Here is a 25,979-nt window from a genome sequence, read left to right as displayed (position 1 = left end):
TTAGTCTGCACTGAGACAGAGAACAGAGGCTTTTTTTGCAGTCTTTTCATGTTAAGTCAAGCGTTCAAAGATATAGAGAAGTGCTCCTTCCACCCCCAAAAAAACAAGGAAAACAAACCGGGTGAGTGCTTAAAACACAACACCACTCAAACACGTGATTCTGTTTTTACCAGAGGATGGCTATAAAAAGTAGACAGAGCTTACACGCCTCGATGCTGAAGTGCCTTGAACCTGCACTTGCTCTAATCGCCAGCAGGTGGCGGCTCCTCTTGTTGCATAATGAAGTCTGTTTGTATATAAATCTGTGAGAAAAGGATCCAACTTATCACCTGATTTATGACCTCATGAAACACTTTATCCATAAGCGTGTGGTCTCATGTGTTAGTTTCTTATCCTATGGAATAAAACGTGATGCTCATTTTGTATATTACTGCTTCATTAGATTCAAAATGCAAGGTGTACTTTAGGGCAGGTTTAACTCATGATCGATTCAGAAGGACATCGAAGCTAAGGGTGCAATGTCCTTCAACTTCTTGTGCTGTTGCGCTGCACACACTTTTAACACACAGAGAGCTGAAGTGAAGCCGAATGCTAAAAACAATGAAAACTGTCCTCTGTAGCCACCGTCTGTGCTTCTCCCACTTTCCTGTTCCGGACCACTTTTCAACCAAAGTTCAACGCACATGTGTGTAGGTTGCACGCATGCTAAGCTCTCTGTAGACCAATACCAATTCCAACACTGAAGTCCCTGTCTTTCTCAAACACTGTTGCAAAATCAGTTTAATTGTTAAGGCTTGATGATGCCAATCCAGGAGTAACATTGTAGCCCACAAACCACCCACACCACATAAAAACATTGCTTTTCAATCATAAGGTCAGAAGTTTGACTCCTGGTCAAGATCTCTCTGCATGGTGACCTTTTTTCCTCGTGAGCCCCTCCACATCTTTAATTAATGTTCTTCTTCATGCATTCTTCTGTTATTTCTAAGAAAAAAAATGTCACCCATTTGTTGTAGTGTCATTTTATTTCACTCAGAGCGCTCGCACAAATGTACACTGCCAAAGAAAGCTCGACTAAAATATAAGCGATAATTAATTCGGTGACAAAAAAAAAGAAAAAAGAAACACCCCACAAAACGTGGTGCACTTGATGCTCGCAACCCTGGGCGAGACGCTGTTTTTATGAAAGTATAAATTGCTGCTGGGAAGCAAGAATAAGCCTCTCCGGCGATCTCTCGTCTCCCCCGTTTGTAGTCAGAGTCGCTAAGCAACAGGTTTGTTGGATGAGTGAAGCCCAAATTGTCAGAGTGGCCTGGGCCGGCTGTTCAGCACAGTGTGTTATCATCATGATGTGCTGGTGGGAGGCCAACAACTGTGTTTGCGCACGTGTGTGTCAGTGCAGTTGTATGTGTGTGCGTTTGTTTACCCGTGGACTCTGAGTTATTTCATCTTATGCTCACTGAGAAGAGATGTGTGTGCGCGCACCTCGGGCAGATGCTTTTTCATGCAAGTCAGTATGGATTGCCGAGGAGTAAGAGAGCTTTCAGTTTGCATTACTATCAAAGTTTCTATTTGTGTAAGTCCTGCACACATGTATATACCGTAGTCAGCGTTAAAGTATTACACACCACGCGGTTTGTCAGTGTCAAACATTCACAAATTCACCACCCGTGTTTTCTTTTAGCTCTCGGTTTCCTTGCCGGCAGCGCTTTGCCTCTCAAACCTGCAGATGTGCTGACTTTGCACCCGCTGTTGGTTTACCTGATAGCTCCCTAGCGCCGAGTAAACCCCGAGCTTACGCCGCATATCCTGAGCCAGCGATCGAAGGGAATTAAAAGAGAACATAAGTATCCCCCCTCAAACACAGCACACTTGAGTTTTACTGAAGTGGCTTGTAAAAACATGCTGGTACCAAAAAGACTCCTATTCACCGCTGAGTGCATGCACTTCTTAATAAAGCTGCAGCATTGGATTTCCTCATGAATTAATTAATGACTAATAATCTTCTTTCGTAAAGGCAAGCTCTTTAATGGATTAGATATGATCCTGTGTGTAGAAGAAAGGCTTTAATGTCTGGCTTACATCAGATTGATGATATTTGATGAAATTTGTTCATTTTCTGAATTTGTATCGCCACGGTTACCAGCCTTTCACCCTGTTTCGGACCACATAGGAGACATTTTTTGACACCCGGGATTTTTGCATTGCATTTGAGGTCAAATTAAATGTAACAGCTCAAAAAGTGTTCTTTAAAAGGATACATTTACCAGAAAGATGGATGTATCCATAGTGATGAGGCCAGTTGATTTATGAGGTCCAGCTGGAAAAGCATAATTTTAAGCTTTTTAGCTGCTGATATCTTGTTATTTTTGGAGCAAGAAATCAACATAACTGGATAAGACATGAGATTAACTCTAAGCTATCTGCTTGGTTAGCAAGTTGCATCAATAGACTGTATGTGTCATGATTCGGCTGTGTGGCATGCAGGAGAGGACCCAAACGCACACTCACGGGGACACGGGGAATAAGCTCAGAGAGCACAGCTTTATTGCTGGAAAGGCAGATCACGGGTAATACAAAACTAAACTGGGAAAAACTAAATATAAAGCTCACCAAAAAACACAGGGAGAATCACACACAGCATGAGGGAGAACGCGACACCGAACTGAGGGAGACGCAGACATAAATACACAGAGGGTTAACGAGGGAAGTGGGAACACATGGGGAACACAGCTGACACAGATAACCATAACGAGACAGGGCAGGAGTGAACACAACATGACGCATACTGACGAGAGACTGTCAAAGTAAAACAGGAAGTACACGGAGGTTCAGACAGGAGGAGAGAGAGCACGGGGAGAACACAGACATAACGGGCTGGGGAAAACATGGAATAAAACACAAGGAGAGACGAGGGCTCACAGATACACAGGGGCACACAGGAGGTAACCAAATAAGGAACATCTTAACTAAATAACCTAGGAACCAAGGCATAAATAGGGAACAAAATACAAAACACACAAAAACTAAGAATACTAGGCCAACATGGCCCAGGACCATGACAGTATGTGTGCTTGTCAGGAACACAGATACCTGTTAATTGCATGCAAATAAAATACTCCTTGAAACTAGAGCACATCGACTTCTTGGACAATCTCTTAGTACAAGTAACCTCACGGCAGACCATGTTGCTTGCCTGATAATTGCATAACAACGCTCCAAGATGCACCAGCCCCTCAAACACTGTCGAGAGGTAGAGTCGAATTAGTGGAAGTGAAGCCTGGCAGACAGTTACCAGTTACAGCTGCTTGTGTGTCAAATCGGCACAGGAAATGTTTAATTGGATTAAACGGGCAACTTTACTATACAGTAATGGGAGTATACAGTGATTCATTTGCTTCAGCCAGCCCACAGTGAATGATTGCCGATGGCAAATGATTCTGTGATGAACAAGTTAATGCCCATCCTTCGGTAATGTACACAAAATGGTACACACGATGCTTCTGTTTGTCACTTAGTCCGCCCAGGCGTTTTTATCCCTTCAATCATTCCATTTATTACATTAAATAAGTCATGTTTAACTGGCCTGACTCAATTTAAAGTGGTTTACAGCAGGCTCCTGTTCTGCTGAGCATAACAGTTAGAAACACATTATGATACATAAAAATAAATGTCTCATGAAGCAGAAAAACAGCACGACATAAACAGCAGCACAGTGGAGACAACATAAATTTAATGGAATAAGATGGTATATGATTTGAATCAGTGGCTGTGAGCTTCTCTGAAACATTTGAAGAGGTTATAGAATTTTGTTATACAGAATACAGAATTTCATTCTCGTTTTTATTGTGTGGTTCACTCAACCTATTTAGTTTATTGAGGCCTTGGTTGATGTCTGCTGAATGAATCTAGACTGTGATTAATGCGTACATGCTGCACAAGCCTCTGCTTTTTCCAGCCCTTTAAGAGCTCTTACCTTACTCTACCTGCTCTGGTGGTAACAGGCAGATTTATCTGTAGAGTACATGTTTTTGAATCTTTTGAATGGGAACACTTACAAACAAGATGTTTACATTAGCTCATATGGGCAGTCCTGTAATCACCGTAAGGTTGCCTGCCAAGAACTCAAGACGGTCGAGTCATCATTCATGCTTAGTAAATGATCTGCAGTCATCTGCAAAAGTCACTCTTCATTTCTTTAGATTTTACTGTGGAGATGAGAAATAGGTGCAGCGATTCACTAAAAAGTGCAAACATACAGAGTGTATATAAGCCAAACACAGAGTTTGTACAATTCTGTTGAGCTTGAGAGTCGATATTTGGTATGACCACCTTCATTTCTAAACACTGAACCCTATTAGGAAAGCTTTCTTGTCATCTCTTTAAGTAGTCTTCAGGAAGGACATTGCAAGCTCTTCTTCAATAATGATGAGTTTGGGGTCTGGGGAGGCCGTGACTGATTGTGTTGCATTGTGTTTTTCTAAGCAGATATGCTTTTATTGTACTGTCAGTGTGTTTTGGATTGCTGCCATGCTGAAAAAAGTTTTTGTGAATCAGATGCTTTTCAGATGGTATTGCATGGTTTCGGTTTCTTCAGTTGTTTTGAGGACACAGTGCGCAGCATACTGAAATATGGCAATTTGATATCCTTGTTGGTGCAAAAATATTTAATACCTGCCAAACTGTGACTTTTCTTTTCATATCTTTTCATAGATTCAACTAAAGAATGGGAATAAATAATGTGTTTTTGCACAGGCTGCTAGTAACAAAGTGCCTGAAGATATATTTTTAAATGTTTTTTTGTTTTTTTTGCCAAGGTGTCTGTTATGTGTAGACACAACATTGGCTCAGCCCTTGAGTTAGGTGCCTTATTAATGTTTGAATTATTCATAGGCAAGTATTAGCAAACAAAAATAGATTCCTCTGAAAATGGTCAGGTACAAGGCCTGGAGAACTATGGCTCAAGAACTCTTAAACAATGACAATAAAAGTCTGGCTCTTTGGGAGCAAAATACAAAAGGATGAGGAGTCACTCGAGACTTTTGCACAGTACTGCAACATTTAACTCTCGTGTTTATTTCCCAGCAAATTAGTAAAGTTAATTTCTGCCTCAGACCTTATAAATAATTGCAAAACTGCAATTCTAATTGTCAACAACAGTTCCACATAATAAAATGTGGAACTGTTGTTAGTTTTTGGAACGTAATCTGGGTTGCAGGGCTGACAAATCACAATGAAACAAACAGGACTAGACGGCAAATGAGAGAGGAAAAATGAAAAACACCCAAAAAGACAGAGAGGTTTGAAATTTGCATGCAGGCACACTTGCTCTCTAAGGCATATGCTGGTGTAATGACACACCATTATGCCGGCTTATGAAATTTAACAGCTTGTTTTGTTGTCCAAATCTGCAAGTGGTTGTCTTGTTTCATCTTCAAAATGCTCAAAATGAAACAGTTATCTCATATTATATGATATGAGATAATATATATATACATTTGTGTATATATTAAAACAAAACACACATTTAATCACAGATAAAAACTTTCCCCTGAAGCTTTCAGGAAAAATCAGCCTCTGAGAATTCAGCTTGCATGTCTTCAACTCATTTTCAGCTGGGGATCATGTGTTTAGTACCCAGGCTTGTCACGCTAAAGTCTGGAGGTCACATGTCTTCCAGCTCCACCAGGCTGATGTCTACTATGCCGGCCACGTTTCATTAAATCTCAGCACATCAATCTGATCGGAAGTGGCGTTGGAGGTGGACTCAATGCACTGAGTCAGTACCGAGTTTGTTGTTTTCAGATTCTTAGTCTCTATTATAAATGAGACACAAATGTTTCAGAGAGGATTTGTATGTAATATCAGTCATCTGTTGCAGTCTAACGCAGCACGGCTGTGAGAGCACAAGGAACGCAGTCTCCTGTGAGAAAATATTAACATAAAAAAGACACAAGTAAGCCTGGATGTGTGCTTGTCACCAATTTGTTAAGCCGATCTTGTGATTGTAGCCATTGATTTGCGTCCCATTGGACAGTGTTCAGTCCACTATCGATCTACTGTTCTAGTGTTCCAAATGACCTTCGGGTTGATTATACTGAGGTGGAAGCAATTTAGCTATTGATTGGCAAAGATGCTTTCGTTGCTCATTAACAGTAAGTTGTATTTGTCTACCAGTATGTGCCTGAGTCAGTGTTAGTGCTGATGTTGGATTTGGCTGTGGTATTGTAACGATCCGTGTAATTGACCATTTATGCTGTCTATGCAGGTCGCTGGAAAGGAAGCTACAGAGACCCATACTGGCTAAGTCGCGTACCCTCCCCAGCATCCCCCAGTCTCCAACGGTCTCCAGGGTCCACCACTCTGATCTCATTGGCGGGAGTCCTCCGCGCATGAAGAATCCTCCAGTTGCCACCAGCCACTCAAAGGCCTGCACTTTGCCACCTGCAGGTAAAGACAGAATGGAAGCTAGCACCACACAGCTAGCTTATTTTTTTTCAGCTAACAGAGTTTGGAGAAACAATATCAAGCGACTTGTTAGAATCAAAGTGATGCAATTAACCACTTTGTGGTCAGGCCATGACCACTTTTGTTTGAAAAAGGTGATTATAATTTCAATCTGCAGTAATTTGAGGGAAAATTGACCCTGTGGTAGGACCTCTCCACCTGTCTATGGTGTATCTATGGAAAGATGGAGGTGAGGAAAGCAGCAGCAGCAAGACCCCTGCTCAAAACATACTTGGCATGGATAAAGTAAGAAACAGCATGAAAAGGAGGAAGTGTGGCAGAGGTGGGTTGCAAAGCAGCTTGCAGATACTGAGCACCCTGTATGAAATTTGCCACTTGGGTTTAACCTAGAAGTGCTCTTTTTTTCTTGGTGAACTTTGCTCTGTCTTTCATTTTTCACCATGAAACGGCAGTCTCTGGCCTGAGCGCAACTCAAAGGGTTAGTTATTTGAAAATGATCTTGTGGCGGCGATACAAGAGTTTAAAGGGCAGTAAAAGCTTAAGCTAAAGTCTTCTTATTTCTGTTCAAATGCCCACACCTGCATTGGTTCTGTGATATCCTGTCTTACTTCACTTGGCTGAGAGCGCCCAGCAGCCATCTGTCTCAGCAGCTGCATGTACAAGAGAAAACAGTGTATATCTTTTCACTGTTTTCTCTCTTCTCTCCTCCTCTTGTGTAGGAATCAAACGCCGCTCCCTCCCAGGAGAGGGGAAACTGTCATGGAGAATTCTGACGGTGTAAGCCCGCTGACAGCGAAGGCTTTCATCTTAAAGACAAATGAGGGCTTTTTTTGAGGATGAAAACATTTATAGGTGGCAGGGATTTTTATGTGAAAGAAAGCCCTTCACAGTTGGGCTTTGATTTGTATAGATCAAAAAGAGCTCTTCTATAGAAACACCACAATAGCAGACACCTGAAACTGAAGGCAGGAGAGAAATGAATCAGGGAAATTTCGATTTAATGCGAGTGAATTAATGCAAACCTTTGATTATCTGTTAAGACAAAAACTAAACATTATGGCCAATTTAAATCATTTCTCATGAAATCTGTGCTTGTGCTATTTAGGCAGTGCATTTCTAATTTCTTCAAGCAGCTCAGATACGTTTTCAAAGTGCCTGATTTGGAAACTAATCTTCCCTTCAACCCTGAACAAGCCAAGCACCATCAAACCAGAGCTCAAAGCTAAAGATCAAGGCTAGACATCGAGCTAGACATCCTAACGCTTGTCTCCTCATTCACACGTATTGATAGACATACACTTTCACTATCACTGCTGACTGATGTCACTCAGCTTGACAGCATGGAGCTCTGAGAGAAGAGATGACTTTTGGCACATTTCAAATGTTGGATTAAGGTGGAAAATACCACGTTATCATTCTCACTTGTGATGTTTAATACAAGAGAAATCTGCACAGGAGCTCATCCTGAAACTGCAAGAAGTATGTAACTCCAAAAAAGACGCAGCCAGCATCAGAGAGGAAGACCTAAATAAAATAAGAAAAAAATAGGTTCCTCTTGAAGTCACTCAGTCCCACTGGATTGGCAGAGACGCAGGCAGCAACATAGGTGGTAAAAACTTTGAAATGAGCTAAAACAGCTGCTCACATTGTAATGAAAAAAAAATCTCATCCAGAAGATACCTGATATTTTCGTTCTCTTCACCGTGAAGGTCATTGTGGAGCGGCGCATTTCAGAGTGCGTGAGAGGGCTTAGAGGGGACGAGATGCTGATACAGCAAGGGCTTTATTTTGCCTCCCCTCTTTCTTGATTGGCTTCTGTCTTCTTTCGCTGTCTCCCGGCTCTGCAGTCAGTGCTGGTACAAATTTCAATCAATGTGAATGGGACCTCACATGATACATGTGTACAGAAAATTATAAATAATAAGATCAAGCAACCTGAAAGTAAACCTTTCTGAGGTTGATTTATGTTAAGGTGGACCTACTATTTGAGATGTAGGCTCAAAATGATATCATGATATTTCATAGAAAGCTGTGCGAATGATATTTGTTATGGTGTAGAAGAAAATACTGAACAAGGTTCTGTCAGTGATAACATCAGCATTTCCATGCTTCTCACCTCCTGTGCGCCACTTCGTTGAGGACAGACTATTCTACGGTGGCCCTGAGAGGTCAAATATATTGCAACTTAATGGGATAACTCAAGAACGAGCCAATGTAGGAGTTTCTAATTGATACCATAGGTGAATATACTAAAATAATCGGACGGCTGTTTTCTACTTTTGGCTCTGTGCGATGTCATTAAGAACTGATATGATTATTATGGTCATAGCCTTAGTTGCGAGTACGGCAGACCCACCCATCTGTAAAAACCTTCTACATACAAGAAACTGGTGTTGTCACAATAAACTGGATTTGACCGTGATTATTAAAAATGAGAAATTCACATTGTGTTCAAAATAATTCACATCAAAATACTGTAAAAAAACCCCAAAAAAAACAACTCATACCAGTGCTCTCTTTTCTAGTTCACTGAGGACGCAGCTGATCTGCACACTTTGCGGATGACTAAAGCGAGGCGACAACTTTAGTTAACACCAGCTCCTGTGTGAGACTGCTCGGCTGTGCCCTGAGCTTTAACTCACAGGTGTTTCTTCAGTTCATTGCTGGTCTGCTTGCAGTCTGGTCTGCTTTAACCTACTGATGTTTTTTACTATTTATATTATAAGTGAACTATTAAAATGAAGGAGACTTAATATATAGAGAGTTAAGGTTTTCCTACACTGGTAGCATTGCCTTTTATGGAGCGTAGCGTAATAGGAAAAGTGACGGAGAATAAATGTCCTGTTTCAGAAAGAGTGAACTGAGGGCCTGTGTGAGGATTATTTCGATCTGTGAATCATGTAAAAGCTACTCCAAGAATACAAATCTGGAACTTTAAAAAAGAATAATATCGCCACTTCCATCTATGGTGGTATGAAAGTGTTTTTTTTAAATAAATGTATTAAAGTTACTTAGATGTTTAGGTTCAGTAATAAACTACATTTAATACAATAAGAGAGCTTATTTGTTAAAATTCATGACTAAAGTGAATAAAGTGAACATGGCAGAAGTGAATCCATTGTCTCTGAAAGAGACTTCCAGTATCCCTGCTTCCCTTTTCCTCCCTCTCGTTACATTTCTCTGTCCTATTTTGGCTGCAGTTTGAACTATGTGAATGTCATCACTAACCCACTTTGGCCGAGTAGCATCGAGTGAATCCCGAGCCCTCGCTGCTCTGATCTGATAAATCTTCCCCTTTACTACGTCTAATAACTCAGCTCTCTGTCAGTGATTGGTTGATTTAGTCCAAGTGCTTCCATCTTATGTCCTTTTACATCTAGACTAATTATCTGGGTCTGATGGCGTGTTGGTGTCTGTCTCTCTGCCTATTTTTTTTCTTCCACGGCTCCTGCTCTGCTGAAAATATCAAATTGAGAGAGAGTTTGGTCTCACGTGGCTGCTTGTTGCCTAGCGACCACTGTCATCGACCATGATGCTGCCTCCCTCTTTCTTTCTCTCTCTACCTCTGTTTATGTCTCGGTATGCAGACAACTTTTTTCTAAAAATCCAAGTTGTTTAATAATCCAGCTGCATTCGGTTTGTGGATTTAAGCAACATCCTGTATTAGGGATCAGGCTCAGTCATTTTGTTGCTTTTATTATTTGGCCCGGCTTTGGCTGCGGCTCAGACTGTGGAACTGATACACAGGTTATATTTCACACTCTGGAGATCATTCATAAGCTCACACAAAACACTCACTGCCAAAAGAGCTGCAGTTTTACTCTTTTAATAATGGATATAATGAATAATGAATCACAGCAGCTGTGGCTCGGGAGGTAGAGCGGGGTGCCTCCAGAGGTTTGAGCCCCAGGGCGTGAGGGGAAAAAGAGCTATGTGTGTACCAAAAAATAAAAATAAATAAATAACACAAAAATGACTTTTCAGCTCCTCGCTTAATCACAAGCTGTCACCACAGCAGGTATCTCCACATGTGTCCAAGCAGTGTGCTCTTCTTTGATCCTCCCAGGATTAAACTGGGGATCTTTCAATTGTTATGCAAATGTAAAAACCACTGCACTGGAGCCACTGTATCTATACAGTTAAGTGCTACATAAATTTGTGTAACCAATAAGAAATGTTCAGTGGATCAGTTCAACTGCTTATTAATGCAAATAACTAATCAGCCAAGCAGCTCGGTGCAATTTGGCATGTAGACATGGTCAAGGCGACTTGTTAAGGTTCAAACGTCATCTAAACGGAGAAGAAAGCGGATTTGGGTGACTTGTAACATGGCATGGTTATTGGTGCTGGTTTGAGTATTTGCTGGGAGTTTCCCACACAACACACAAGAAAGAAAATATCCAGTGAGAGGCAGTTCGAAAATGCCTTACTGGTGCCAGAGGTCAGGGGAGAATGACCAGATTTTGTCAAGCTTATAGGTAGGCAATAGAAACTGAAAAGATTCCTACTACTTACAACCAAGGTATGCAGAAGAGCATCTCTGAATTCACAATGCATTAAAGCTCGAAGCAGATGGTGTATAGCAGTGGAAGACCACCTGGTGTGGACTTCTGCTGAGTTGACTGTACTCAAATGACCTCCACATCCACCAAATCTCAATCCAGTTGAGCACCTTTGGGATGTGGAGGAACAGGAGATTCCCATTGTGGAAGTGCATTTAACAAATCTGCAGCAACTGTGTGATGCCATCATGTCTGAGGACATTTAAATTCAAAAACACTTTATCCCCAAGGAGCCAATTAAAAAGGATGTTTCCAGCATCTTGTTGACAGCAGTTCTGAAGACAAGAGGAGATCCAGCCTGGTATTAGTAAGGTGTACCTAATAAAGTGTGAATATAAATGTAGCCCATTTAATGCATATAACTAATATATTTTTCTTTAAAATAAATATACTGGACTGTAACTTAATGAACCTGACAGGAAAGCCTATATAAAAGATTTTAGTGGCTTTCCACCTCATTTCTCATTTCTTTATTTATCGTCCCTGCTGATAAACTTTTGGTTTACAGACAGGCTCTCAAGAAATTATCCACATAAATAATAAAAGAAACAGTAAAAACCAAATGCAATCATACGACACAATCCTGCAGTAAAGAAAATCACTAAAATTTGCATTAAAGAGACCCAACTAAAGAGTGAAATGGTGTAATATGAGGTAACGATATCACATAAACAGATTTAGAAATGCTCCTGTCTGAAAAAGGGAGTTTTTGCACTGCAGCCTCTCTGCTCTGTCATGTCTGTCGTCATTAATACCTGTTTGGTTCTCTGATGGGCTCTTGTTGCTGCTCTCTGCACCTTTCCAGCTTTCCACATATGCACATGGATGTGAGGAGAGGTGCACTTGGAAGAGCGGGGAGGCTCTCCAGAACAGAGCCATATAAATGCATTACAGCCAAATAGACTGAAAAACATATAAATACCAGTTTTTATATATTTTTCTGGTTTTGACTCCAGTGGTCCTGACTGCACTCAATTATCTGATGTTTTAATAAAAGTATTTACAGCAGAGAAATGTCTGCGACTTTGACCTTCTTAACCTTATACAGTGATTCATTGGGGGCTGGGAAGTACACTGTGTGCTCATTTTCCTACTATAATTTGAGATGATATTTGAATCATGAGCACGTTTCACTGCTGTCGTTGTTAATACCTTGATGAAGACGGCTGATTTTGCTTACTCAGCATATGGCTGCGTGTTTTTTTTTGAATGCCGTTGGTCAGATGCCGCAGACGGGATGCGACAAGACGTCTGACGTCCGTCAAATGCAGAGCGATGGAAGTTGTCTCTGATTAGTGGAGCTGAGGCAGTTTCTGACAGCACTCATCCATCTCTGTGGTGTGACTGTGAGAACTCAGACATCATATCAGCGCTTTGGAGAAAAGCGCCCTCTCTGTCCAGCATATGAAATCATAATCACGCTGTTCAGGAGGCATGGTGAGAATAATGCTGCGGTTATAAAGTATTTTACCTATAAAGGAAGCTAAATTACTTTCTGGAAATGTTTTATGGAAGCAATCAGGGATGATAGCTCAGAATTTGTAGAGTGAGTTTCCAGTAATTGCGCACGGTCCAGTCGGTCCTGCTCTCATTTATTCTCCTGTCTTTTTTCTCCCTTCTTCTCCTTTCTTCTTATTGTTGCCTTCATGTAATGCCACTGTGATGTCTTTATTTGTCTTCAGTTAAGACAAATTAAAGACAATTTGTCTTTCAATTTGTCTTTTTGTTTTCATCCAGGGGAGCTTTGGCGTTTGGAGGATGACATGGAAGGTGACAATGAGACTAGCGGCTGCACCGAGGCCCGTCCACGCTCCCAGTCGCCGTTCTCCCATTTCCGGGCGCGGGCTGCTTACCTGCGCAAGAGCATGTCAGCCGATGAGCACCTAGACATGGGCTCCGACTTTGGCGCAGTGACTGCGGTCGAGGGCAAACAGAACCGTGGGAAGGGAAAGCTAAAGAGGAAGTTTGTAAGTTTGATTCCTTCACTTCCTGTTATTTGATTCGGTCCCACCCAGCCGTGTCCAGCTAAATCCTGTATCATCATGGCGTTGTTTCCTTCATCCCCTTTTTTCACACATCTCAAAGCCGGCTCATTTAAATAGGCACTTAGGATTAAAGGTTTTTCCGGCCACAGAACATATGGCCGTTCGGCAGAGCATGACTTAAGTTTTCTCACTTGCTGTGAGTGCAGCTTCATGCAGACATTCACAGCAGCTCCCAAATGAAGACAGCTCGTCCCACTCGCTCTTTCCTTATCTTTAATTAATTTATACAGCTGTGTGCTTGTGACTCTGTGGCTATTTTCAACTTTACCAAATAAATCCTGCTCGTCACCCTGAGGGAAGGCGACTGTTAACATGTGATGATAAAAACAACCCCCAAAAAACAAGTTATCGCTTTAAAGCTTTGTTGTCCTGATACATGAAAGATAATGAGCAAGAGAAACTATGGTGATCAAAGCTGATAAAGAGGAGAGTGCAAGGAAAAAATCTAGGGCTGACAGTCCTGAGAATACAGCATAAGGTGCAAAATGGTGCAAAATCCATCCATCCATCCATCCATCCATCCATCCATCCATCCGTTCTCTTCTGCTTATCCGATTCAGGGTCACAGGCGGGCTGGGGCCTAACCCAGCTACTTTAGGGTGAGACGCGAGGTACGCCCTGGACAGGTCACCAGTCTGTCACAGGTCCAACACAGGGAGACAGACAACTATTCACACTCACATTCACACCTATAGGCAATTAAGAATTAACCTAACCCCTTTAATTGCATGAGTTTTGGAAGAAGCCAAGCACTTGCAGAGAACATGCAAAATGTAAAAAGGGGCAACAGTGCTAACTACTGCACCACAGTGCAGCTAAAAAATGGAAACAATACCGCAAAAAACACAATGAATTTAGCTGACATGCTACCTATTTTACTTTAGTCTTGCATATATACTCAAGTTTATTCTGTTAAAGTTGAAACAATAGGTAAAAATAAATAAAGTCTATTTTATATATATATAGGGAGGACTGTAGGACTGTAGCTACTCCAGTTTTGGAGCTTTGGCAATTAAAATGACATCCATCAAGTGGTCAGCTTAGGAAACCCAAAGCTGCTGGCTAATTTCAAGCTTCCAAAATTACTGGTCCCCGGTCCTTTTCATTTTATCTAATTAGTAAAGTATAATTACCCCACTTGCTGCTTAAAATGATGTTTTGATTTGAGCTTAATTCCGTAAGCTGCATGTAACAGTGTTGGTTGCGTCAGATCTTTGGGGGGAAATGCTGCCAGACGAGTGCAGCGGGCTTGTTGAAGGCGCATGAAAGATTAAAGACCTGTATATTGTCCGTTAGCCTGTGGATCAGGTAATTGGAGACCTCATTACCAGCCGAAGCGTTGTAATTGATTCTCGGGTGTCACAGGCGCAACAGGAGACCAGGACAGGTTAGTGGATAGCTCAGTGGGAGAATTTAAGGTGTGTGTGGGGTGTTTTTTCTCTGGCATACTGCTGGATGTGGATCACAAGAATATACTTAACTGAACTTTAAATGGGATTAGCCATTTTTTATTTTCCTTTCATACACTTGAGCCAATCAACAGTTTGGTGTCAGATCAGTTCGTGGTCACAATAGTCGGGCTGAAAATAGAAGGGAAGAAGTTCATTTTATTAACTTCCATCACATTTAAACAGTTGGCCATCTTTACTAGAAATGGGAACAGCACTGGATCTGATGACCTGCCGCGGGTGTTTTGGGGTGAGAGTTCACATTGTATTGTCTTCTAGTACACTGTAATTGAGGAAATGTCAAATGTACTTTACTACTGCATCATACCTGCTTTAAATATGTTGTCTTCTCTCTGTATCACTCAGTCTTTTCTTTTTCGTTTGCGGATGCACAGATAAAACATTCAGAGCCGTGTTGTTGCTCAACACTTGTATGCTCTCCAGAGTGACGCGAAAATTGCCGTGACAAAAACAACTACGCCTCAGCCTGCTGCCTCATGCAAACAACTGTTGTGCTGCAGTATTTAGTGTTGTGCTATGGAGGTTGACTGTGACACAGCAGAGAAACAATGCCTTAATATTAGCGCAAGTCGGCCCACACTGCAGAAGGCCTGCCTGCTGGCACGCATGTTAGAAGTAATCTACAGTATCTTTCGGAGATACTAATGGAGGCGGATTAGGTGTTTAAAGGAAAAATGTTTCAGTGTTTTTCATTCTTTGGACTAAATATGGAATTGTAATTATTGTAACAAAAAAGAAAAGACTAAAGCTTTTCAGGTAGGAGTAAGAGAACAGAAGGAGAGAAAGTAACCCGTGTTTGTAAGGCTGCCAAACTCTACATTATGGTCCGAGTTAATTACCTGTTGTAACGATATCAATGCCATCTCCCTTTAAACTGTCACACTCTGTGAGGGCCTATCTTCAGGGTCTTCAGGTCAACAGGCAGTGCTATCTGTTCAGCAACAACTGTCACGGTAAAGCTGTTTTGTATTTTAGACTGAAACACCACTAATCACGTGCTCTACCCAGAACAGAAGCAGCTCGTGGCTTTTACGACCCTTATTGACCTTTCTTTATATTGTTACAAGCTGTACACTTGTGAGTGAAAATGTGTCTCGCTCACCGGGATACCGAAAACACCTCGCACTTTTGTCAACTTTTACTTGTTGAGCTACACAGTCAAGAAACTCTGCAGTTCTGCATATATAAAATCCAGAGTTTCCCACAGTTGTATAACGCCCTCAGTTAGCTGTCACCTTTCTTACAGCATGCTATGTGGCAAAGTTGGAGGAGCAAAGCTGCACAGATGCAGCTCTCTCCACTTCTTTGCAGACACTCTGCTGAGAGAGCCCGGGGGAGAGTGACCAGCTAAATCATGAGTAATCTGACTTTACAGTGATGAATGATTCAGTCTACCATAATTTGCAAATATGAGTATATGAGTATTATGTATTAAGAAACTTGTTGCAAAACACAAGATTTTTTCCCATTTCATTAACTGAATTTATGAAAAATACCACAGTAAGAGAGGTATAAAATAGTATGTTAGCACTCAATAGGTGTTTGCCAAAGAGCTATTAGCTGTTGCCCTGAAGCGTCATCAGAAATGTTCTCAGTGGAAGAGTGGCTGTCAAGAGGGAGAAAAGGCGGAGGTACGCAAAATTACACAAGAACTGGGATGAAACTCAGGTCTTATGGAGTGATGGGTCAAAATGTTTGTAGGAGGTCATGAAAGAGGTAAAACAGCCTTGACTTTCAAGCCTGTTAGAAAAATTGAATTTTTTTTACCTTATGTCAGTACATAAGGCTGTGTACATTAGGTAACAGCTGTACAGTTTTTGTGGTTTTGTGTAGAAAAACACATTTTAAGCCTGTTTAAGCCATATGCAAACCACAGATGATGTAGTTGGACTGTTTGCAGTGTACAAGAGTAATATTACTGTAATATTACAAAGGGATTGCAAATTGTATTTGCAGGAAGGATCATTTTCTCCACTGACAGCAGTGTGCCTTTCAACAGTTATTGTTTCTATCTGCTGTAATTTCATCTCTTGACATGCTGCCTATGCAGTGTAAATATGTATGCATGTATGTGCCTGTGTGTCCTTTATTTATTTAAATGTGTGGCTGACGTGCAAATGCACTCAAAGCCTACTGACAGCAAGCTAAGAGGCTGACTAACCACATAATCAAAGTACAGATCGTATCATTTCTGTTGATTGAATGGCTGTAACTACATAATGGGATGTTCGTGCGTATTCGCTGCACTTTGGTCTGACACATCCTCTGGTGACTCACATAGATTCTCTATTAAAGCAATATATTAAAAATTACACACACAAAAAAAGCACAGGGAACGCAAATAATTGTTTTTCATCATTTCCATATTCACCGGAAACCCACAGGAAACACCACAAGAGAGATTTCAACCAAATCACGTACGTGGATGTGCTCCTCGCATGGTGGCAGGAGTCCTGATACTGTACTGGCAGGAATCTCAGTGGTATCTAGACTGTTGAATAAGGCGAATTATATTCAGCATGCTGCTTTGGTCAAAGGCTCTGGGTCGCCTGGATTGGTTTGAGAAACTTGATATCGCCGCCTGCGGCTATGCTCTTTTATGTTATCAGGAAACGGGCACAGAGTGTGCTCGCACATAATAGCTCATAAAAACACACTTAACACACATGAGAAATACTCTGAAAAATCAGACATTTAAAGGCCACTGGCGAGGCTTAGATGAAGACCACAAGTGTTTCTGTGACGTCTGCTTCGCCACTTTATCTATTTGTAAGTCAGCCTGTTTACACCTCGAACGAAAAGCATTGAGCTGAGGTGGTGAGTGCGGGGGGTCTACGAAGCAGCTGATTTACATTTATTCTACTCTTGGTGTATACCCTGACTGACCGTCTGCTCACAAAACACTTGTGGTGATTGGTGAATCCGAGAACACAGAATATATTGTGTTCATAATAAGAATGAGCCTTCCTAGTTGTGTTTGGAATTAGCAAGCGAGGACAGAAGCATCTTCACAGTTTGAAACTCTCCGTGCTCGACAGCCGTTTAGTTTATTCCCCATCTGTCTGAGACAAATTTACGCTACAGACAAAAAAGATAAAACCCTGTTTGGATGGACTGTGTTCTTTTCACGTGGCTCATGGAGCTTTCCATTTGTTTTCATTGCTAAGCCACCATCTGATGTATCCTAAGATGGCTTGTGTACCTCAGTGATCTCAAAATAGATCACACTGGATGCTTTTGTTAGCCGTAAATCCAGCAAACGCATTTTTTTTCTCATTACTGATTCGACGTAGGTCTGTGGGATTCTTGTCCACTAGAGGGCAAGAATGAGCACCTATTGTTGGTAACAATTTCCTGAGAATCCCAGAATTGACTTTATTTTAGGGCTAGTTTTGTTTTAATAACTACCTAGAGTGTTTACCCCTCAGCTGTAAAAAAGGCTGATGTTGTTGTCCACCTGCTAGGTTTGTGGGCAGGCAGGCGGCGGCCTAAAAACCCACGTTTTTGAACACAAGAACTTGAGAAGCAAGTGAGGTAGGATTTTCAAATTCATACCATACGTGCAGGTAGGGTTAGGGCAAGGTTTCTGAAAATCTAACTTAAGAAAGTTGTCACCTCAAATTCAAATTCATAGCACAGAAGCGTCTGCTAGGAGGCTGAGGGGCAACACTGTGTGTTTTTGTTTGTCTGTTTGTGGCTACTCAGCCTCAGAGCTCACAGCTTTTATTCTTCAAGCCTTAATTGATTCTTTATTGTTTTTACTTTATTACATAAAGTGTTTTATCAGTCAGGCTTTCAGCGCTTAAAGTGGACCAGTTCTGCTCATTTCCAGCTCCTTATTTGTATTCTTTGGACTCTGTTAAAGCAGCTTTGCATTATTCATGGGTCATTGTTTTTCTGACTGGGCATTGATGTAGCCCCACATTTCTGTGTGAAACAAGCCGTTTTAGGGCCTCTAGATTAAAGCCACCCTCCGTTTTGGGCAACTTTTTTCTGATTTGCTGCCCTGTGCAAACAGAAGGTTTGAACAGCAGGTGGGGCCAGAGTTGTGTACCTGCTGTTTAGCTTAGATTTAAGAGCTACTTTAAGAGAATCCATCGCTATATATGAGAAAAATCAGCAGCGTTATGATAGGCCAGAGTTAAACAAGAGGTAAGATGTGACCTTGAAGAAATCAGTGCATCACCGTTTTCTTCAAGGTCACATTGAAGAAAACAAATCATGCAGACGATTTGTCGAATCATTATGGTAATGATTCGACAAATTGTCTGCATGGGATTTTTTCATGTTCTGGTACCACATGAAGTTGCCAGGATAACATAGATACTCAGCTTTGTTAATTGTTAATTCATAGAGCAGTGTGTAATCACCTTGTTAATTGCCACTGGCCTGTTGGCAAACAAGCTGGCATTCACCGGTGGCAGAGGCCAATGTTTATCCGTGTCCCGTCTGTTTTGCTGTCTTTATATCTGGGATCCAGATTCATAAATATGTAGGATGAGATTTCTTTGTTCTCTGGCACAAAAGGAGGAATAAATAACAGCAAAAACAAAATAAAAACCCCAGATTAGGCTTCAGACACTGACAAAATTGTTTTCTGAACATTGGTTTAGGCATGGGCCAGGCATTTCACAATGATAGATCACTGGTAATGGGTAAAACCCAGTACAAAAGTAGGTAAGGGTCTCAGCCTGGGAAGTCATGTTGTGAGCATGATTGCAATAATGTCATATTTTTGTATTCACTGTGCCAACATCACCTAAAGCCAGAGATGACGGAGTTAAAAAGGACAGCAGCAGCACTTTGAGAGCTTCATAATTTCCTCTGGCTGACTAACTTCAGTTGAAATAGGATAGAGGAGTGCAGCCTCAAGGCCCTTTATAATGTTAACACAGTGATTACTGGGGTAATTAGTCTGACGGTGTGGCCAACATGGAGGCAGAGGAAGAAGTGGTTATGGGAGCTAATTCTCATTTTTCTTTTTTTGCCCTGTTTTGCTCTAATATTCATAAACAATTATTATAAACTGCTGTGTGCAGAGGTCGGGCCCTCTGATAAACAGATAAAATCACACAGGTTCACTAAAGCAGCACCTGTGGAACTTAACTCAGTGCTGATCGTCATTGTTGTCCCGAGTAATGTTAATACTGTTTTAAACTGTCTTGATGTATAGTTTTAATTTGGACCCCAGGAACTTGTAACTTGGTAAATCACCCCCTGAAAAATGATTGCCAAATGGCTGAACAATTTTTTTATGCCTGCCTCTATAGCAAACTGCAGCTCTATGTGCACCAGTAATTATTGTTACATATACGTTAGATAATCCAGCTTCTGCGCATCCAGAATGGTTTGTCGTGTTTGCTTGTTGGGAGGTTTTTCATCACATTTTGCAGGCTTAGTTCTGTTATCGTGGTTTAGGCCACGATTTCATACTCTGCTGTCTTTGATCAGAGATTCTGGTGCAGTGAGGATTTTTCTTCATGATTAGCCTGCTCTTGATCCCAAATTGCCAATATGAAAACTCAACCAGCTGTATAACGATGAGGGCACGAAAAGATGAAGTGCTGGGTGAAAACACCTTCACTTTTCTTTCACTTTGAGATCACTGTAAGATCTATCATGAGATGCCCTTTCATCTTATTCTCCGGTCTTTGGTGCTCTCTTCAAGTTTATCTTGTATCAACTAGCTGTAAAGCACACGAGAGCTTGTCTTGTCTCTTTAAAGATTATTTAAAGGATCTCCAGTCCTTTGCTGTTTTCTCTCATTCTGACTGACTCTCTATCTACTCAGCTCAAGGTTACTACATCTTACTACAAAAATATATTTTACTCAAATCATTAAGTGCACACTGGAGTACCAGGGGTGTCGTACCGTCAAATATAAAGCCACCCATCATGTCTTTATATTTTGCTTCCAAGAAACCAGTCAGTCTGTTTCAGCGATCTTGATCAATAGTCCTCCAGACTTTCTGAAGCTTTTACCTGGCAATGATTTTTGAAAACTTTTTGAAGCAACTCAACATCTGACCTCATTCAAACATAAAAAACCCACCTAACTCAAGGATCAGTGCCGTGTCTGCACATGACAGACAACTTATCAAAGAAACAATTTAAAATGATATCTTTAGGAACTTTGTTGCTGGGAAACCCTAGGAAAAATGCCAAAGATATTACAGCTTAACAGGCATAAAACAGTCATTTTTACACCAACAAAGGGATTGCCATAGAGTGATCCGAAAACACTGTGTGTGTCCCCCACGTATGCCAAATTACATATCCTCAGTATGTACAGAGGTATGTGAGGAGAGAGGTATAACAGTGAGCATCTATAGCTGTGTGTAAGGAGGCTCTGTCATGGTTTGGGGTCTGTGATTTTGGGAATCCTCTCAAAATCGATGGCATTATGAACACAGAAAAGTGTCATTAGATTTGATTCACCATGGAATACGGTCTGGAAAGCATCTGATTGGCACTGGTGTCATTTTTCAGCACGACAATGATCCCAAACACACAATGTAGCACTGTCAGTCATGGATTGGCCTCCCCAGAGCCTGGACGCACACCTTACTGAAGCAGTGTGGGATCATCTTGACAGAGAACAAAACAAAAGCCAGTCGACATTCAAACAAGAGCTTTGAATGTCCTTCAAGAAGCCTGGAGACCTATTCCTGAAGACTACTTAAAGAAATGACAAAAAATGTTACATAAGAGATTTTAGGCTCTGTAATAATAAAGGTGGTCATACCAAATATTGATGTTCAAGCATGTTTGAATTATTTTTGCCTTATATACTGTGTGCATACAGTGTAAATTTGCACGTTTTAATAAATCAGTGCACCTATTTCCCATTTTCCTTGCAGAATATACAGAAACAAGGTGTAGCTCAACAGTTTTTGCACACTGCTCTATTTAATACTAGTCTCATTGATAACATTCCCCAATGTTTGTGTCTCTGTGCGTCTGCCTTCTGTGTTCATTCTTCTGGAGACCACAAGGTGGCATCACGATCCCACAGAATAGAGTTCCTGCCTGACAGGCTGTCTCTCCTTCATCTCGCTGCTGTGTTCACTGCCTGTGTGACTGAACTGTTACCTGGGTGGTGCTTGAGGTTTCTCTCTGGTGACTCATTCATCCTGAGATGACTAACACACAGACACCACAGTGGACTGCCATCGGAGCCAAGCTTTGGCTGCGGACAGTCTACTAGCATTCATTATCTATGGAGACTTTTATTGGAATGCACAGCAGCAGGCAGAAAGGGGGAAGGAGAAGCCAAGCTCTTGGCCACTTTGTGTCAATGAAACAGTGCTGTTTTTGTGTGCTCAGCATTCCCGCGCTGAGCGCCGATTTGACAATCAGGGGCGCTTACCGGTGTCTCACCGAGCCGAGCCCCACAAAGCGACTGTCTGGCTCATGAGCTTGTGCTTGCACGGCGAGCCTCTCTCACCCTCCGTCTTTCCTGTCACTCTCCCCCGCAATGCAGATGTGGGACGGGTTAAAGCAGTAAAACGATTAATGACTGCAAACAAACAACGGCAGCCGCAGCAAAATGGGTTTTGTGGAGTGTCTCTTAATGTAAACTGATTTCAACACATCATTTTTAATTACCTGCATTAGTGGCTAGAGTCTGGAACATTCGTAGTCTGCTTGGTTACACTTGGCTTTTTATTTTGGTACACACTCATACGCTATTACTCAGATGCCCGTGCACACTCACGTCTACACATATAATTCATCCCCATTTTCAGGCATACCCTCCTCTTTACAGCAACTGTTGCTCTTTCCATCCACTTTCATGCACTTGAGCATGGCCAAAGATCAGAACCACAGTATGGCTGTTTTACCTACAAACATAAGCAAAAAACATCCTGTTATTTGAATATGCCGGACTTCTTTTTGGTGAAATACCTGTGTAAAGAACCTCTCTCATCCCCATCTCCATCTCTCTTTGGTTCTTTTTGCACTCAGACCCGGGATTTCGGTTCCTTATTGACATCGGAGCTCTTGCAGCGGATTACTGTGGAGTCTGTAGTTCACTAATGATGATGTATGATAATCTCCTTTGTTCCCCCCCCCCCCATTTTTTTCCCTTCCTTTCTCCCATGCGCCTATTTAAACCCTCTAAGCTATCAAACATCCTAACCACTGGCTGTATTTTAGGCATTGTGCTTACCAGATTTGAAATCTCTTGTTCTGTTTTCCCCGGCCTTCACCGCTGCAGAAACAGACACTGAAGTTTGTGTCTTTCCTTAATCCCCAACCTCCCGCAGCCCTACAGCAGGATGGTGGCGTGATGTTGCCCAGCCTTTAACTCTGCATCAGGTTAACCTGTGGCCTGACTCTCCAGTTGCCAGTAGGTATCAATGACCTGGATGCAGGGAATGGGGTGTGGTCTTGAACACCTCCCGACTTACTACCACTTGATTATGTTCTCCTTAAACATTTTACACTGAGAGATTTTCCCCTTAAAATCCCCCTTAGCCTACCATGCACAGCATTAAATACCGTATGCTCTGTATATTTTTATTCTAACACTTCCATGCTTACGTTGTGTAAAATATTATAACCATGGACACTGCGCTCTGGGAAGTTTTTTGGATTTCCCCCTCACTCAGCTTGACATTTAAACATTTTCTGACTCCCCGAACGTGTAGCCGTGCTTACTGGATGGTAAAACATAATTCAAGAGATTATGCCCGCTCCCACCCAAGTTGTTTATTATTACTGCAGGATACGAGTAGTTCTGCAGTCGTGCCCTCTCGTTCAATACCTTTTCCATTCAGAGCGAGAAGAGAAATTGCATCAGGTTTTTTTTTTTTGGGGGGGGGGCGGCGTGTGTTCTCACAGGGCTATATGGAAAAGCCTCTCAGCAGCTGTTCATCTGTTATGGTGATGGGGCTCTTGGCAAACCCTTTTCCAAACAGAGGCCCACACACTGGCTGTGTAAAGGCATTTCACATGCCTGCGAGCTTGCAGACTTAGACCCCCTGGAGCCATCTGAGCGCACTCCACCCAGCTTTGGAGGCTTTGTTCAGTAAAGCATCAATCGAGGATACCTGTTTTGATGTCGACCAGGTCTCTGCCTTGTCTTTCTAGATTATTCTCAAAAGTCAGTCAGTACTCTTCATATGCTTTGGGCATTAAGAGCCTGTACTATTTGGGTACTGTTTGAGCAGGTCATGTGAGGACCATGAAATCAGCGTATAAGAGATTTGCTGCTGTGTCGATCTATCTTTCCTATACACAGGTCATAGGGCTGTCTTGTGTTTTCTAGCTGGCCGTTGTGAAAAACTAGTGTTCGCACTAGTGTTTTGTTATAGGGGGAGAATGGACAGACTTAAATAAAGCAAACACATGAAGGATGCCTGGCAGCCCCTACAGGAACTAACATATATGTATGCATATGCATGGGCGAGGATGACATGCATCAAGATAGCTAATCAGCTCAGAAATTTGTCAAACACACAAACTTCTAAACTGGTTCGTTGCTCTGCAAGAAACCTTTCACCATACAGCGCCTACCGTCACACATTCCTCTGTCAGTGTCAGTGTACAGCTCTCCAGCTCTCGTAATTAAACTCAAAAAGATAAAAAAAAAAGGTGGTACGACCTCGAGTCCTGATCAGCGATTGCACTTTACAAGTTAAAAAGAATCCCAGTGGACACAACAACTGGCTGTGGACCCAACCAGCCGCTCGTAGCTGTTATAATCGCCTAATTGCCCGACCCTATAAGGTAATCTAACATATCTACTCCAGCCTGACTCTCAGTATGGTCGTATTGGCTCTCTTGCTGCTTTTGAATGTCTTGTTTGAAGTTGTTTTTAATGGTCAGCTAATTTTCTGTATGTGTTTGCAACAATTTTGCCTGCGTCTTCCTCTTCCCCCCGCAATGTTTATTTGCACTGTGCCCACTGTATTTTTCAAGTAATCCTGCACAAAACAAACTACCCCTTCACCTCGACCCCTCCCCCCGCTCCTCCTTTGCATATTCCATCTCATCTGACCTCCTTAATAACTGACATCGGTCTTCTTCCCTCTGTCGCTCCTTTTCCGCACCTATCACTTATACCACACTTGTCTTAGTTTTGCCTTCTTCCCCTCTGACTCTCTTTTCCATCTGTGTCTCTGTGACCTGCTCTTTCCTCGCCTTGACCCCTCCTTTTTATTGGTCTCCCGCTGTTGCACCTACCGAGAGCCAACCACCTGTCAAGCTGATCCCTGCCTGATGAGGTCAACCTTAAGTGGGCCTGAGCCAGGGCCAGAACCCAGGTTTTGAGTGGTTCTCAGGGTCTAGGGCCCTCCGGCACAAAAGCGGGGCCAAAAGCATTTCTTTGAGAGCACCAAAAAAAAATCTCCTGTCTCCTCGTCTCCCTTTCTCTGGGCCTCCCTCGCTCCCTTCATCTCCTCCTTCCCTCCCCTCTGCCCCCGTCCAGACTCTCTGTCTGCACTGACACCGCCTTTAATAAGGGGGAGCGGGGCGCACTGTTTATTTGTGTGGTGCGAGGTTAAAAACTTCCCCCTTAATTGACATTCCGGTAACACTTTCCAATAATGGGGCGAGCAATTTCCTTGAAATTGATGTGTGTCCACCGCAAGGAAAAACACCGCTTCTAGCTTTCACTCACCCATGGATGACCTACACTTGCGCCACATCTTTGTCCCTGTGTGTGTGTCTATGTGTGTGCGTGTGCTTGTGTCAGCGTGAGAAATTGCACGAATGGCCTTTGGCTGGCAACGGCAACGTGTTTGTGTTTGTAAAAAAAAAAAAGAAAGAAAGAAAAAGGGAAAAGAAGGCGAGTACCATCATAGCACGCCTGTCTTCTGCTGGTATGTGCTTGTCGGGGTGTTCATGAATATGAATGGCTGCATATTTTGCCTGCGTAATATGCGCATGTAAGAATATGCATATCTGTGTTCTGTTTGTTTTTCCTGTTTATTGCGTCTTTGCTTTTTATTTCTCTGCCCGGCGAGATGGCTGTAAATCAGATATTTTTATTTAACCCGCACACTGATGAAAACAAAAACAAATTTACGGTAGATGGCCTATTTTCCTCTCCGCTCTGTTAATGCCCGTCTATGAGTATGCAAACATAAACATCTCCCTCTATTGCATCCTTGGCCTAAACGGTGACCACTGGTTAGGACTTGTGGTCTAATGACGGTTGGTGTTAAATGTGTTTGCGTGCATGTGTGTGTGTGTGTTAGGCGGCGAAATAGAGCGCGTAAGGGACAGTATGTGTCAATAAGTTGATGTGTAAGTGCGAGTGTATGTGTGTGTGTGTGTGCCTGTGTGTGGCTTCAGGCAGACGCTGGCTGGTTCCTGGCCTTGTCATTCTGTCTCCCACACACTCTCTGATGTGGTTTGAGGCTGCGGCTTTCACTGTGGAGGGGGATCGCCACCGCACACACTCACACTGTTCTCACATGTCTGTG

At 42.2% G+C, this 25,979-nt stretch overlaps 1 protein-coding gene across 4 annotated transcripts in view; it reads left to right on the top strand.

Annotated features, from left to right (window-relative positions):
- ankfn1b (ankyrin repeat and fibronectin type III domain containing 1b) overlaps nucleotides 1-25,979 on the top strand; it is a 156,890-nt gene that overhangs the window by 30,102 nt on the left and 100,809 nt on the right. For all 4 annotated transcript variants that reach the window (XM_076887414.1, XM_076887415.1, XM_004571411.4 and 1 more), the window contains 2 exons: nucleotides 6,269-6,450; nucleotides 12,768-12,997. In XM_076887414.1, the coding sequence (XP_076743529.1) occupies nucleotides 6,269-6,450; nucleotides 12,768-12,997 (412 nt within the window). The remainder of the gene's footprint in view (nucleotides 1-6,268; nucleotides 6,451-12,767; nucleotides 12,998-25,979) is intronic.

This window comes from Maylandia zebra, linkage group LG8 (genome assembly GCF_041146795.1).
Source record: "Maylandia zebra isolate NMK-2024a linkage group LG8, Mzebra_GT3a, whole genome shotgun sequence".
NCBI classification, from domain to species: domain Eukaryota; kingdom Metazoa; phylum Chordata; class Actinopteri; order Cichliformes; family Cichlidae; genus Maylandia; species Maylandia zebra.
This window is presented reverse-complemented; position numbering and strand designations above follow the sequence as displayed.